Source organism: Lissotriton vulgaris, chromosome 4_1, assembly GCF_964263255.1.
Source record: "Lissotriton vulgaris chromosome 4_1, aLisVul1.2, whole genome shotgun sequence".
Lineage (NCBI taxonomy): Eukaryota > Metazoa > Chordata > Amphibia > Caudata > Salamandridae > Lissotriton > Lissotriton vulgaris.
In genome coordinates this window covers 2,074,075,307-2,074,090,074 of record NC_141691.1, presented here as the reverse complement: position 1 = coordinate 2,074,090,074, position 14,768 = coordinate 2,074,075,307, and the positions used below count along the sequence as shown (strand labels likewise).

The window sequence follows — 14,768 nt, the reverse complement described above, 5'->3', positions numbered from 1 at the left end:
CCTTCTCACCTAGCATAAATATCATTCAGATTTCAACAATGCCACTGAGGAACCGGCTCTGCTGTCTGCGAAACGCGTGCTCCATTGATGCCGGACACCGTTGGTTCAGTTGAACAAGCGTGTTTTCACCTCTTGCCTTCGTGTCTTTGAATGTCTTGCATCTGGCCGACCCGTGTCCACACCCCATGGTAGAACGTTCATTTTAAGCATGGCCCTGGTTGTGCACGGCGAACACTGCAACGTGATCTGTTACCTTTCAGAGCACCGTGTGATTTGCACTACTCGTCTGCTTGAACCAGCCGATTTCAGTGTAACAGCCTTACACATTCACCAGTGAAATCACTAACCCTGCCAGCGGAGCGCTACGCCATGGGGTTCCTCCGTCGGAAATACGCAGTCTGCCTGCGTGATGATTACTGAAACAAAAAAATGTACATCTAACAAAACGAGTGTATGCTATAGCATGGTGTAGTACCTTGCCCTGTGCGTGTTTCATATGCTAAAGCATGATGCAAAGTAGGGTCGATGGCATGCTTCTTTGGGCACAGAAGCAAATTATTTTTACAAATTAAGCCGCGCTATAGATTCATGTGTGAGGTAAACGGGTGTAGGATACACAAAGCAAAGTGAGAAACAGGGCCCGCTTATCAAATTGACAGCCTTGGTTTTTGATAGATTCGCAATCCACTATGTCAGGTTCACACCTGTGTGTGTGTGTGTGTGTGGTGTGTGTGTGTGTTTTTGCAGTTTTAATTCTCGCAGGCATTGCAGCGCTTGTCATGAGCACTAGTTACATTACACAAGAACACATTTGTTTTGGTAGGCACAGGGAGATTGGCTTTGTCTGTGTGTGATGTGCACGGATAAGGGCATAAAATATACAGATGGCTTATTGATAGAGATTGTCTGCTGCGTTTGACAGTTTGAGTTGTACCTCCAAGTTGATGTGTGTGTGGTGTGAGCGAGAAAAGAATGACCTCCATGTGACCATTTTGCAATTGGATGTGTGGTAGATGTGCAGTTGGTTGTGTGTGCGAGGTACACAGCCCTGTGCTCGACATTACTTAGAAGGCGCAGTGCTACTCCGAGTGACACCCCTTCAAAGAGAAAGCGCATCCAAAGCCACGAGCACAGAGATGGACAGAACTCTATTTGGTATCACTGTCGCCGACTCCCTTCTCACCTAGCATAAATATAATTCAGACCTCAGCAATGCCACTGAGGATAGGGGGGGAAACGACGCGCACACGTGCGCAAGCCAAGGAGTCCAACGGGGTGGGAGCTTGAATACCTGCTTGTCTCATATTCTAACCAGGAGCCTGCGAGGTTCTCTAAGGTGACAGAGAAGGGCGGGAGGAAATCTTCTCAGCATTAGCATTTTTCCAAAATGGAGTTTTCATTGTAAATGATTCTTTCACTTGCCCCACCTTTAAAGCACTAAGTCCTGGACGGAGACCTGCCACATCTGCCCCGTAGGTGTGTGGTATTCAGGCTGACAGTAGCATCTTTGTACCAGATTCTGGGATTTTGCAGGGGTAAGGGGATAATTGTACAAAATTACAGAAACTCACATATTCAGTTCTTCAAAAAACTTCAGTTTAATGATTTTTTCAAACTATCAGCATTGAGGGTAAAAACGAAAATAGCTTTGTGAAACTGTCACAGGCATAATTGTTTAAAACAAATGCTGATGGGGGAGGAGCCAAGATGGCGACCGGAGCGGACGTGTAGTCGCCTGGCTCCACCGGCCCTTGAGCTCCGCAACAAAATCCTGTTCTCCTTCCTGATCGACCCCGACGGCGGAACGTGTGTGAGGACGAGCTGATCGCTTCGATCTTTTTCCGACTCTTCAACATGCCTGGGTGCCAGAGAAACTCGAAGTAAAGTCCCCCGCCCCGGACCCTCGCCTGCAATGCCGCTCGTCCTCGGCTCCTGGAGGCTCGGATATGGCCTGACCAGTTGAGTAGCGCGGAGGACTCAGATGCGGCGCCTTTCCATGTTAGGCAATCGCCACCGACCTGATGCCGATGTCCATTGCAGGCTGCGACTGTAACGGGACGGCCGAGTGAGGAAGCCCAGAGGTGGTGGATTTTTGTGTTCCGAGTGGGAGGTGAGCGGCATATGGTGCCCAGCGGACCGGCTCAGCGCAGGCTATCGACTTCTTCATCCGCTGCCCGGCCAGGTGCGAGACGGTTTATGAGGGATTGCTCGTTCTGCTTTCGACGCTGGTGGTGTCGGAGTCTCGAGGAGATTCTCGCTTATGCTGAGCCCTCCCCAGCTCCACTATCGTATGGCCGGAACCATGGCCCCGTTTGATCACCCGCGGCTGGGGGGAGCTCACGCATTCCTGCCCATGGACTGCCTTGCCCTGCCGACGCGGTACACAGACTCGCGAGCACCGGCGTTGGAACCTAACTCAAGGGAACTGCAGCTTCCACCATCCTATGGATCTATCCTGGCTGCCCTCCGTGATCTCCGCTCGGAGATGTGTGATGGCCTCCAAGCACTGGGTGAGCGATTGGATAACATGCTGTCTGATGGGGCTCGCGAACGCAGCGTCTGCCCCCAGCTAAGTGCGAGTCTGCCTCCGCCGATCAGTGATGATACAATGTTTCCCTGTGCCTGTGATGCTACTATAATTGCTGTTGCCTCTACCGGAGCCGATGACTGGCAGCCCTCCAGTCCCGTGACTGATACATTGTCTCCCCCTCCCTCCGGGCTTGACTTATTGCTGCCTGCACCATCGAGTCTACTAGAGGATCCAGCTGCGCAACTTTTGTCCTATTTGTCAACTTTTCACTGGTGCCCTTCACCCTTCCCCCCGTGGAATCTCTACTCTCCAGATGCCCTCATGGACCTCAGTAAGGTGGACAAAGGACCTTTTACCAATGGTCAGTGGCCATTTTGGGATCCTGCTTTGTTTTCTTCTTTCAGGCGGCCATATTGTCTTGTTGTGCACGGGGGGAGGGGCTCTCCTGGGGAAGTCTGCTTGAGGTTCCATCCACGATCGGGCCAGGGCTAGGCTGCTCTTTCGTCACTGACTGATTTTGCTGGCTGAAGGGGATGGGGTTGGAACTGGCTACCGTATTTTATGGGCACGTATCGCACGAAGACTCTCTACAATTGTTTTGCATGACTGATTGATTTTGCACTGACGCTTCAGTAATGGCCGATGTTTATGATGTGGGACTCTATGGAGGGCCGGGATCTCCGGGTGATTTGGTATTGAGTGGGCTCCTCCCCGCCTTCTTCTTTTTGGGAGTTTAGGTTGATTTATTCTTTCTCACTCCCTATATCATAGGTATTAATGTCCCTTTTCTTTCTTCATTCTTTTCCTTCTTCTTTCTTGTCTATATTTCGGGTTTCTGGGGCGACAGGCACTCTGTGGGGGGGGGGGGGGAGGGGCAGGCCGTAGCCTCCACAATGTTGCAGGGTGGGCGGGGTAATTTGGCATATTCTTAGTTCTATGGGCCTTCTTTTTCTATTCTTTGCGCTTTCTTATTTCGGTTCGATTCTGGGTCTGGGCTAGGGTTGGCAGGGAGGGGGCGGCGATGTTTGGGGTGCATAAATGTTGGAAGATGACTTGCCTTGTTTTGCACCTCCACACTACATTTGATGTTAATTTCCGCTGTCGTTTTCAGACACAACGCCGCCTACTCATATTGTGAATGCCATTATACGGACTCGAATCTTCTTAGTACTTATTCTTCACTGATTTCCATATGACGAAAACGCATAAAAACTTTAAAAATTAACCTTAAATTCTCCTCTCCCCCGGCGACGTGATTCTTTCCAGTGTAATGCTTATTGCTTGCTAACCTTTAACTACAGCTGCTGGGGAACTGTACTGTTTGCACCTGTGCTGACGAAGTACCGTGGCCGGCCTGATGGTTGTAGGCCCGTATTTGTTTTTATTCATGCACAATAACGGTTTTCAAAAATTTAAAAAAAAAAAAAAAAAATGCTGATGATGTATTTCGCATAAGAGCTGTAGTTTCGCGCCATCCTAGATTTGATATTCCTTTTTATGACTGGCACATGCTTATGAGCTTGGCGGGGGTCAGCAGGGGGTGAAAACATAGTCCTTCGCCAATAGCTCTAAATTAAGCAAATGCGAGACCTATTGCATTTCCAATACTTGTTCTTTATTATGGTCTGATTTGACGACTTGTGTCTTTCTGCCTGTGTTGAGGGACTCAGTTTAGGGTCGAGCCTTGCAGTCCGCCTGTTGCTTACCATGTGTTGGCCTTCATGGCACTGGTCGTGATTGAGGTACTATTTTGTTCTTTTTAACTTTTAGTGCCCTGCAAACAGAAACCATTTGACTGGCCAAAACTTGCAAAGAAGGACAAACAAAATTGCGAGATTATTTTCTATAGTTAACTTTCTTTTATTTTGTCACCTCTTTTCACACTTGGCACGCATGTTTTCTTTTGTTTTTGTTTGTGGGCGCTGTTCTCAAAAGATGATTATCTTGTTCTAAATATTGCAGATAAACATTGTTTCTTGTGTGTAATTTCTGAAATGATGCTTTAACACATCATTCTTCAGTACACCCCAAACCAGCCCCCTCGATCCGGATTACTCAAACCAATCCACCCCTTTCCAATCCGGACCACTCCAATCCACCCCACTCAATCCAATCCACCGCCACCCCATCCACTCAATTCAATCCACCACACTCAATTCAATTCAATCCACCCCACTCAATTCAATCTACTCCACTCCACTCAATTCAATCCACTCCACTCCACTCAATTCAATCCACTCCACCCCACTCAATTCAATCCACTCCACTCAATCCTATCCACCCCACACCAAATCCACCTTACACCAATCCACCCCACCTCACTCCAATCCATCCCACACCAATCCATCTCACACCAATCTAAACCACACACCCCAATCCAAACCTAACCCGTCCCATTCCACTTCGCCCCACTCTAATCCAAAACAATCTTCCCCCTCCAGTCCTGTCCCCTCCAATCCAAAACAATCTGTCCCACTCCAGTCCAATCCAATCTGCCCCACTCCAATCCCACTCCAAAACAATCTGTCCCAATCCAAAACAATCAGCCCCACTCCAATCCTCCCCAGTCAAATCCAATCTGTCCCACACTCCAATCCGAAACAGTCTGCCCCACACTCCAGTCTGCCCCACACTCCACTCCAATCCAGCCAAATCCAGTCTGCCCCACACTCCAACCTACTCCATTCCAGCCAAATCCAGTCTACCCCACTCCAATCCACCCCATCAAGCTCAATACAATCCAGTTCACTTCATGCCTACTATCTACTCAACTACAATCTATCCCACCCATGCCACTCCATTCCACCCCTCTCCAGTCGGCCCAGCCCAATTCACCCCAATCTAATCCACCCCACCACAGTTCCATCCAAACCAACCCGCCACCCCACTTCAATCATATTTAACCCATCCAGTCCACCCGGCTCCACTGCAGTCCAATCCACCCCAGTTCAGTACACCCCACTCAATCCAATCCATACAACCCACCTCCCTCCAGTCCCACCCCACTCCAAACCACTCCAAACCACTCCAATCCAAGCCACTCCAATCCAACCCACCTCACTCCAATCCACCCCCTCCAGTCAAATCCGCCACATTCCAGTTCAGTCTAATCCTCCCCACACAACTCTAATCAACCCACTCCAACCCACCCTACTCTAATGCAGTCAACTCTAAACCACTCCAATTCACCCCAGTCCAATCCACCTCAACCCATTGTAATCCACCCCACTCCAATCCAGTCTGCCCAATCGTATCCACCCCCTCTCTACCCCAGTCCACCCTGCTCTACTCTAACCCACTCCACCCTATTCCATTCCACCGCTTTTTACGCCACTCTCTGCCATTCAACTCTACTCCAATCAACTCTACAACACTCTACTCCCCCACCCCTTTCCACTATATGACACTCTACTCTATTTTCTCTTGGCACTCCACTCCAGCTAATCCAGCCTAGGACACTCATCGCCACTAACTTTTAGCCATGCTGAACAGCAGCCACACTGGTGTACAGCATGGCAAAAACACATTGCCAAAGCCAATAGCTCTTGTATAGGTGAGACCTGTTGGCTTTTTCAATGCTTTTTTCTTTCTTTTACCACTGTTTGAGAATACTATTTTCTTTGTATCTCCCCCTCTTGCTCATCCATACTTGAACCCCCCACCCATGCAATCTGTGTGGTTTTTTCACCTCCCCTCCACTTGTCCCAAGGCTTCCCTCTCTTCTCCCAGTATTGCTTGTCACACTGGTTGTGTTTTAATTGCTCCTCAAATCCCTGCTCGTCTGCTGAGCCACAGCTCCTTCCAATATACTTGTTTATAACGTTTGTTTTGTTTTTTTCTTTGTTACTTTTTAGGTGGGCCACCAGCTGTAATTTGCTACCAGGCCTCTCCTGTCTTTCTTTAGGTATTACCTAGGCAGCGCGTGCCCTGACTCTTCGAAACATGCTGTATCTACTCTGTGGGTTTTCAGCCCGCCCATCGCTTTTCATTTGTTGCTTTGCGTGTCTTCCACAAAGGCTTGCTTCTCTGATCAATGTTTGTTATATGTCTCTCCTTTTTGTGTGTCCACCCTTCCAATGATCAATGGTTGTATTACTTGTAGTCTTGCCCTTTTGTGCATGTAGGTTTGTTTAAACGCACTATTTTTTTCTCTTTCTGCCAGTGTTTTTGAAAGGTCTGCTTTTCTTGGGCAAATTTACCCAGTGGGGGTTCACCAACAATTGCCATAGTGCTAATAAACTTAAATATCTATATTCGGCATTTGCAATTTTGTTTCCTCTTTTGTTTTCATTCAGCATTTTTATGGAGTTTTGCCATTGTTTTATTTTGTTTGCGATTGGCATTTGTTTTTATAGGCACTGGGAGAGCAGACACCAAGACTCAAACTGGTTCCCCAGTTCCAAGGTCGGCAGGTCTGGACGTTACCCACATCCTCTCAAATCGAGATCAAATGTCAGACGCTGTTTTTTACCTACATCTTCAAAGTGATTGCTTAAATGCCAGGGTTACCGGCTCTCGGGGTGCATGGTTGTTAGTTTACATTCTCTGCCCACCTCCATTCTTGTCTAACTATGTCTGTTTTTATGTAGTGCTTTGTTCCTGGGTTACCTACTTCTAGGCAATTATGGTTTCTGAGCATAAGAGAGTAGAGGTTCAGAATTGCTAACTTGAAATGCATACTTGTTTTGTTTTGCTGACCTATTCGTTTTGGATGCCCTACTTGTAATCACAGCTCCATTTAACAGGTGGTACCAATGATTTTTCAAGAGCTTTTAAAGCTCTCCTGTTATTGGATGACTAGTGCTCAGTTTCTAATAGCAGCTGCTGGTCACAAACTGCTGCTATAACTCAGGCTTTTTAAAATAAGCCATCAAGAAAATGCTTTTGGAACTAAAGTAGCACAAAAACTTTAACAAATGACTGGCGAAATTATTTTAAATATAGCTGGGATGAAGTACTATAAGGCTTACCAGAAGCGTGCATGGCAACAGGGGGTCGGGGGGCATCTTTCTACAGGTGGGTATTTTTCTAACCAATCATAGGATTAATAGGAAACTCTTGGTTTCAATAACGTTCCCGTCTCCTGTCAATCATTTTAAAACTAGCTTTCCGATTGTATCCACTTAGCTTCACTCACTGAAGTTGGTTAAAATCTACCGGAAGCCAAAAGCAACTGAATTTGTTTTTTTCAGCACGTTCGGGATCCGGGAGGCCAGAGTAACATTTGGAACTCTCCCGCACGATTTGGGAGTGTTGTTGGCCTGTGCGTTTTTTTTGTTCGACAGCTGTTTGCCGGTATTGCATCACACCTGGCGATGGGGGTGATCTGGAGTTTCTGATCTTGAGTACAGGCAAAAAGGCAGTACCTCAAATGTGAACATTGTTGTGACTACAAGAGTGCAGAGTAGGAGTCCTTCTCCTACCTGGCCGCCAAGACTTGGAACTAACTCCCGACCCAGGACCACCTTGCCTTCAGGAAGCAGCTCAAGACCTGGCTGTTCGAGCAGTAGCGGATTCCCTCCCCCCCCCCCCCCCCTCCCCCCCCCCCTTAAGCGCCTTGAGACCATCCGGGTGAGTAGCGCGCTATATAAATGCTTTGATTGATTGATTGATGTAGCACAGAACACGAAAAGCGGTGTTCACCAAGAACGTAAAGGGGTGTTAATCACATTATTGTTTTTCCAGCGCTAATTGTGGCGTCCAAATGATTTTGGGTTTTTGAGTGAAACAGTCAGTTTTTACAGACTAGATTTTTTGTTCTGCTTTTTATTTTTTGACGAATCCTTTGGCTCCTCTCCTTTTATAGAAGACAGCTGAGGCATAGGGCTGCTTTTCATCAGCATTCTGTCGCTGCAGTTTTGCTTTAATATTTGCACTGACCACATGCAACTAGCATTGGCAAAGCCAACAGGTCTTGCCTATGCAACATCTGTTGGCTTTGTAAATGTGCATCTAAACAAATTACCAAAGACAATAGTTCACGAGTAGGCAAGACATATTGACTTTGCCAATGCTTGTTGTAAATGCTCTTTCAAGCACATTTTATTGCTTTTTAATATAAATATACAACTCTAAGATTGGTGTTCTCAAATGAAAAACTCGAAAATGCTGCTGGGTCATTGCATATGGTATTGTAATTGCATTTGTATAGCGCTTACTACCCCTGACGAGGCGTCAAAGCGCTTTTTCAGCGAGTAGCGAGCTACTCCATAGAGGATTAGTGTTGAATTAGTATAGTGAAACATGCAACTAAATTTTAAGTGGTGGATATGTTAGTTATTTGGATTCGGAAGGATAGCAGAAGGGTAGAAGAGGAAAGGTTTGTATTTATATAGCGCTTCTAACCCCTGATGGGGTGTTGAAGTGCTTTTTTTGGTAAGTAGCACACTACTCTGGAAACCCATAAAGGATTAGTGGTGAATTAGTATGGTGAAATGTGAAAGTAATTTGAGTGGTGGATATTAGTCTGTTATTTGGATTGAGAAGGATAGCGGAGGGATAGAAGGGAAAGAAAGGTTTGCATTCATATAGCGCCTGTTATCCCTGATGGGGTGTCGGGGTGTCGAAGCGATTTTCTGGCAAATAGCTGGCTAGTCCGTGACCCATAAAGGATTAGTGTTGAAAATAAGTATAGTGAAATATGAAGTCATTTGAATAGTGGATATGTTAGGCAGTTATTTGGATGGAGAAGCGTTGGGAAGGGGTAAAAAAGGGAAAAAAAAGTTTGCATTTATATAGCGCTTGTAACGCTGATGTGGTGTTGAAACGCTTTATTGGTGAGTAGCACGCTACTCTGGAACCCATAAAGGATTAGTGGTGAATTAGTATAGTGGAATATGGAATTGGAGAAGTGAACATTCTAGTCTGTTATTTTGATTGAAAAGAATAGTAGAGGGATGGAAGAGTGACAGATTTTTTTTTTAGGTCATAGCAGTAGGAGGAGACTTTTGGATGAGTAAAAAGGGGTTTTGGAGGGGAAGAGTCAGAGGGAAGAGTTCAGAAAGGTTTGCTTTGGGGGATCAGTATAGTAAAAGAGGTGTCAGATGATGCAAGGAGGGGTGGAGTAGGAGAGTCTCAAATGGTTATTTTGGGGACTTAGTAGTGGTATGGGGTTTGGGATAAATGAGAGCTTGGGTGATGGATGTGTAGGGTGAGAGATAGGGTAGTGAATTGGAAAGAGTAGTAGAAAGAAGTATGCGATGAGTCAGAAAGTTGGGCTACAAGATATATTGAGAGAAGTAGAAGCTGAGAAATAGAGTAGTGCATTGGAAATGCTAAATTAGAAGAAAGTGATAAATATATAGATCCAAAAGTATATAGATGCATAAAGGAGGTAAGTATATGCAGATTAAAGATATTGATAAAGGTAGCGAATGTGAAATAGGTTAGTGCATTGGATATGCTTTTTCAGGAGACAAGTAACAGACGCACAGACCCAAGTACATGGAGGTACATAGATGCACAATGGAAGCAAGTACATGTAGACCAAAGATGATTTTTTTCTTTTGTTTTTGTTGTTATAACAACATAATTATTGTACATATTTATACAAAGCAATACACAAAGATAGGCACATATCTATCATGAAAATAAATGCTTATATACAGAGGGACAAATACATAGGGTGGGTATTAATGAATGGGAAAATGGGCAAAATTCCTGGCCCTGGTCCCGACCAGTCTCGAATAGGCTCAAACAGGCACTCGCCCATGTCCCTACTTCCAATAGAAATCCTAACCCTAACCCTAGTCCCAACCCTACATTGATTGAGTCACAGACCCAGAAACCAATCCGAACCCTCAAATACCCAACCAATGAGGACACTAACCCTAATCCAATAGAAACATCAGATACAACCACCAATCAGTGTACATATGTACCAAACAATATCAGACTATATAAGGTCCCAGCTACCGCAGACACGTTTTGCTGGCTAGGGAGTTGGAAGCTGCTCCTCTATTCAGAAATCTCCTAGGAGACAGATCGGCTCAATCCACACTTTGAACTTCTGCAGGTAAGGCCCCAACAAACCTGTCCTCAAACTACACTATTTGTATAAAACTGTACTCCCTCTCCTGGCCAAAAAATGAAGTACACAGTCCCTATTAAACACAGTTTAAACATTTTACAGCAGATTACAGATTATATTGCTGACGCACGCACATGTATACTGCGGTAGGGGTATAACGTAGCAGGTGCATGTGCAAGGACAAATGCATCAGTTTTTTCCCTTTGTTTATGCTAAGTAATATCTGCAATAACCCTTATTTTTATCTTTTTTGCACCGCTTCAGCCAATAGCATTAGGAAAGCCAATAGGGCTGAAGCAGCAAAGGAAAAAGATGTGTCTGATTGGGTTAGCCAGTGCTTGTTTTACAAGTCCATGTTGCCGAGTGACAGTGGAGAAATGAATTACTGAGGCGTTTTCCTTGCCGAGTCCAAGGTACATAGATAAGAGCCATTCCGCAGTTGTCTCAGAAGGAGCCGGGAGTGACATGTGTAAAGAAGAGCACAGGGTTGTCTGAGGAGGAGCCGGGACTCACAGGGAGTGAGGGAGAGCAGTTTTGTGGCACCCTAGGAGGAGTACCGGCGTCTCTAGCCAGCCATGCTTGTGTATGTACACCACTTTGCCCATGCTTAATTTGTGCCAGTGGTGGCGGCGGCTGGTGGCCACCTGTGCTCATGTCTAGGGATAAGGATGCATTTATCATGATCATACCTGGTTCCAGAGCAAGAAAGAGAAAGACCTATCAGTGAGAAAGAAGACAGAAGAGTAAGATAGAAGGACTGGGGAGGGGGGCAGAAGGGAAGAGAAGGGCCTGCAGGAAGCAGACTTGCAAGGTTGTGGAATTCCACAGCACCCCTGACTGAAGAAACACCTTGGAATCCTGCATGGGTTTATTTATTTATTTACAATGCAAGTTCAGTCTCAGCAAAAATAAAAGGTTAGATTGTTCTGCTTATGCCAGGAAAAAGCACTGGCCAAATCCGCACGGGGAAACGAGACCGGACAAATTCAAACTATGTAATAGCCCAGTGCGCAGAGTTCGATACCCCATGTTATACCTCATCCAGAAGTCCCCAGCTCTGGATCAGCTGGTAATACTATTGTGTGGGGTGTGTGCATCTCCTTGGGACATATGACACCGCCAGAGTACTCGGGCACTCTTGATGGATATGAGTAGGGTCTCTAGAATTATGTGGTAAAGGTGTGCCGAATTATGTGGCAGAGTTGGCTGAATTTTGCACCAAGAAATAGCAAATTATGCAGCGTAATGCAGCACCTTTGTGTTAGCATTACCTCATTATTTTGGGATTTCCAGACGTTAACATTATCTGCCAAAGGTTTTAATTAATTAGTACTACTTTGACACCCAAATACAGAATAAGCAACAGAAAGGTGACCAGTCAACTTTGCAGAAGGCCTTTAACTGAACAGTAACACACGTTGCTTCATTTTTTCTAATTTTTGATCCGTCTGAACTAGAAAGAACAATTTTTAAATCTGCAGGTTTTGAAGTAGATGATGGAGTGTGTCAAAAGTAGCAAACCCATAATTATGCGGCAACAGAATCGCAGAATTCCGAAGTCCTTGTCTTTAAGTCGTCAAGCATGGGCAGCTGGTTATGCCAGTGAAGCTGATTTCAGTAGTGTTGGGATTCAACCAAGAGGGCCCGCCTTGTGCTGCACGTTGGATGGATGTCTGAGACAGCCCCGCGCTTTTGTATACGGTTGCAAGAAAGAGAAATAAAATACAAAGACACTTTATAAGTCCAGGCTAATCATCTTGTCAGAGGGTGGGCACTGACGAATCTGGGCTCCTTTACTCAGTACTGGTTCTATATAGCGTTTCATACAGTCTTACAGACTCTAAGCACTGTAAACAACCAGTTTATAATATCGCTCAGTTTTATAGTACTCTGTGCACTGACTTCGTAAGGATGAAAAGTTGAACCGGACTTACTGGGATCCGAACTCGTGATGCAGAGGCATCAGCGGCGAGCGCTGAACTCATTGAAATCTCTTGCTGGAAAAAATGATATTTTGTAAAAGTGTTGCTGCTAACAGGCCAATAGATGGAGGGTAAATGGCACAGAAAGGTTTGGTGTGCCCAGTTTTTGTCTTACTTCCTCGTGGTCTTCGATGTTTTCTCCCCCTGACCTCTGAATCCCACTCTTGCAGGAATCAAGACGATTATCAACTCGTGAGGAAGTTGGGCCGCGGCAAGTACAGCGAAGTCTTTGAAGCCATTAACATCACCAACAACGAGAAGGTGGTGGTGAAAATATTGAAGGTAAGAGTGCGAGTGTGCAGTGTCCACCCTTCACCGACCATCATAGGTGGGGTCTGTACAGGGCGCTGTGGACATGGACTCCTACGGGTCCCACTGCCTGGGTCCAGGAAGAGAGGTGAGCCATGGAGTACACTGTCTCACAGGGGTCCTGAGGAAGAGGTGAACCATAGAGTACACAGCCTCTCAGGGGTCCTGGGGAAGAGAGGTGAACCATAGAGTAGAGAGCCTGACTGGGGCCCTGAGGAAGGTAGGTGAGCCATGGAGTACACAGCCTCACACAGGCTCGGAGGGAGAGGTGAACCCTAGGGTATACAGCCCTGAAAGGGTTCTTATTGCCCGCATGCCCCGGGGAGGATGGATGAACTAAGGTTATATGAGGCTATCCCCTGAAGGTCACTGGTGGCTGTCCAGAACATGCCATACCTGCAGAGATCTGGATGTTTGGACATTATGTAGTTTTATGTGCACATTCCATAGTGTCTTGTCTCGGGTTACATAGAGGCCAAGGATTGAACACACAGACTGAACCTCTGTCGAGGGGTGTACAGAGTGAGAAGGTCATGGATGGAGCTTGGACTGAGGACTTCAAGAGGGCAGTGCACATAGTGAGTGGAGAAGTGTGGCTCAATGGTTAGAGCGGCAGACCCTGATGCAGAGGTCCAGCCCGGGACCAGGGTTCAATTCCCCGCCTCGGCGGGTCTTGGGCTCAAAATTCCACGGACCTGATAATTCTTGCCTCGGTGCCTATTCCAATCATAGAGTGCCACTCTGCAACTCTGGGCAATAGCTTGCTTAATCTCCACAACGGCCCCCACAACGCTAAGGATGCCTGGCCTCCACTTTGGGGGTGCCCAGGAGTGGACGCCTCACAGGGAAAGCCAGGATGGGTTCCACAGCGGTATTCGTACAAGCGCCTTGAGACCCTTGCGGGCGAGTAGTGCGCTATACAAGTATCAATTTACATTTTTTTTTTACAAGGATTGAACAGACAGACCGAGAACCTCTGGAGAGGGTGGCAGATCGAGTGGGATCAAGGATTGAACACACAGATCGAGAACTCTCTAGAGGGTGGCAGATGGAGAGGAGTAAAGGATTGAGCACACAGAGCGAGAACCCTCTAGCGAGGGTGGCACATGGAGAGGGATCAAGGATTGAGCGCACAGTGCGAGAACCTCTGGAGAGGGTGGCGGATAGAGGGATGAAGGATTGAACACACAGAGCGAGAATCTCTGGAGAGCGTGGCGGATAGAGGGATCAAGGATTAAACACAGAGCGAGAACCTCCAGAGAGGCCGGCGGATAGAGGGTTCAAGGATGGAACACAGACCGAGTACTCTCTAGAGGGTGGCAGATAGAGAGGGATCAAGGATTGAGCGCACAGAGCAAGAACCTCTGGAGAGGCCGGCGGATAGAGGGATCAAGGATTGAACACAGACCCAGAACCCTCTAGAGAGTGGCAGATAGAGGGATCAAGGATTGAACACAGACCGTGAACCTCTGGAGAGGGCAGCGGATAGAGGGATCAAGGATTGAACACACAGACCGAGCACTTCTGAGGAGGGGACAGATGGAGAGGGCCATGTATTGATCTCAGACCTACACCTTGTTGAAATACTGATAAAGAAATACCAAAGAAGAATCATTAAATAATGATACCCACGTGCCCCACTATCTGAGCCATCTCATAATGTATCATCCATAAACAAAACCATGGGAGAGAATGAGCCGGGAGCTAGCGGCAGCCTATGAGGTCGTGTCTTTGTGGGCAGGGTGCCCCCACAGGTGCGGGTGGTGCTTCAGTTTATAAACTCCATGTTTTCTTGGGCTTGTGCTTCTGACTGCTATACTCTGCCCTTTCTGCACGATTCCTTAGGACTTAAGTGGGCTTAAAAGCATACGCATTGCAGACACCCTTTGATTTCACCGTCCTGTTTCTCTCCTTTTTG

At 46.6% G+C, this 14,768-nt stretch overlaps 1 protein-coding gene across 2 annotated transcripts in view; it reads left to right on the top strand.

Moving 5' to 3' along the window:
* Positions 1-14,768, top strand: part of LOC147725045 (casein kinase II subunit alpha-like) — a 212,231-nt gene that overhangs the window by 112,299 nt on the left and 85,164 nt on the right. For both annotated transcript variants that reach the window (XM_086966512.1, XM_086966510.1), the window contains exon 3: positions 12,712-12,823. In XM_086966512.1, coding sequence (XP_086822638.1) covers positions 12,712-12,823 — 112 coding nt within the window. The remainder of the gene's footprint in view (positions 1-12,711; positions 12,824-14,768) is intronic.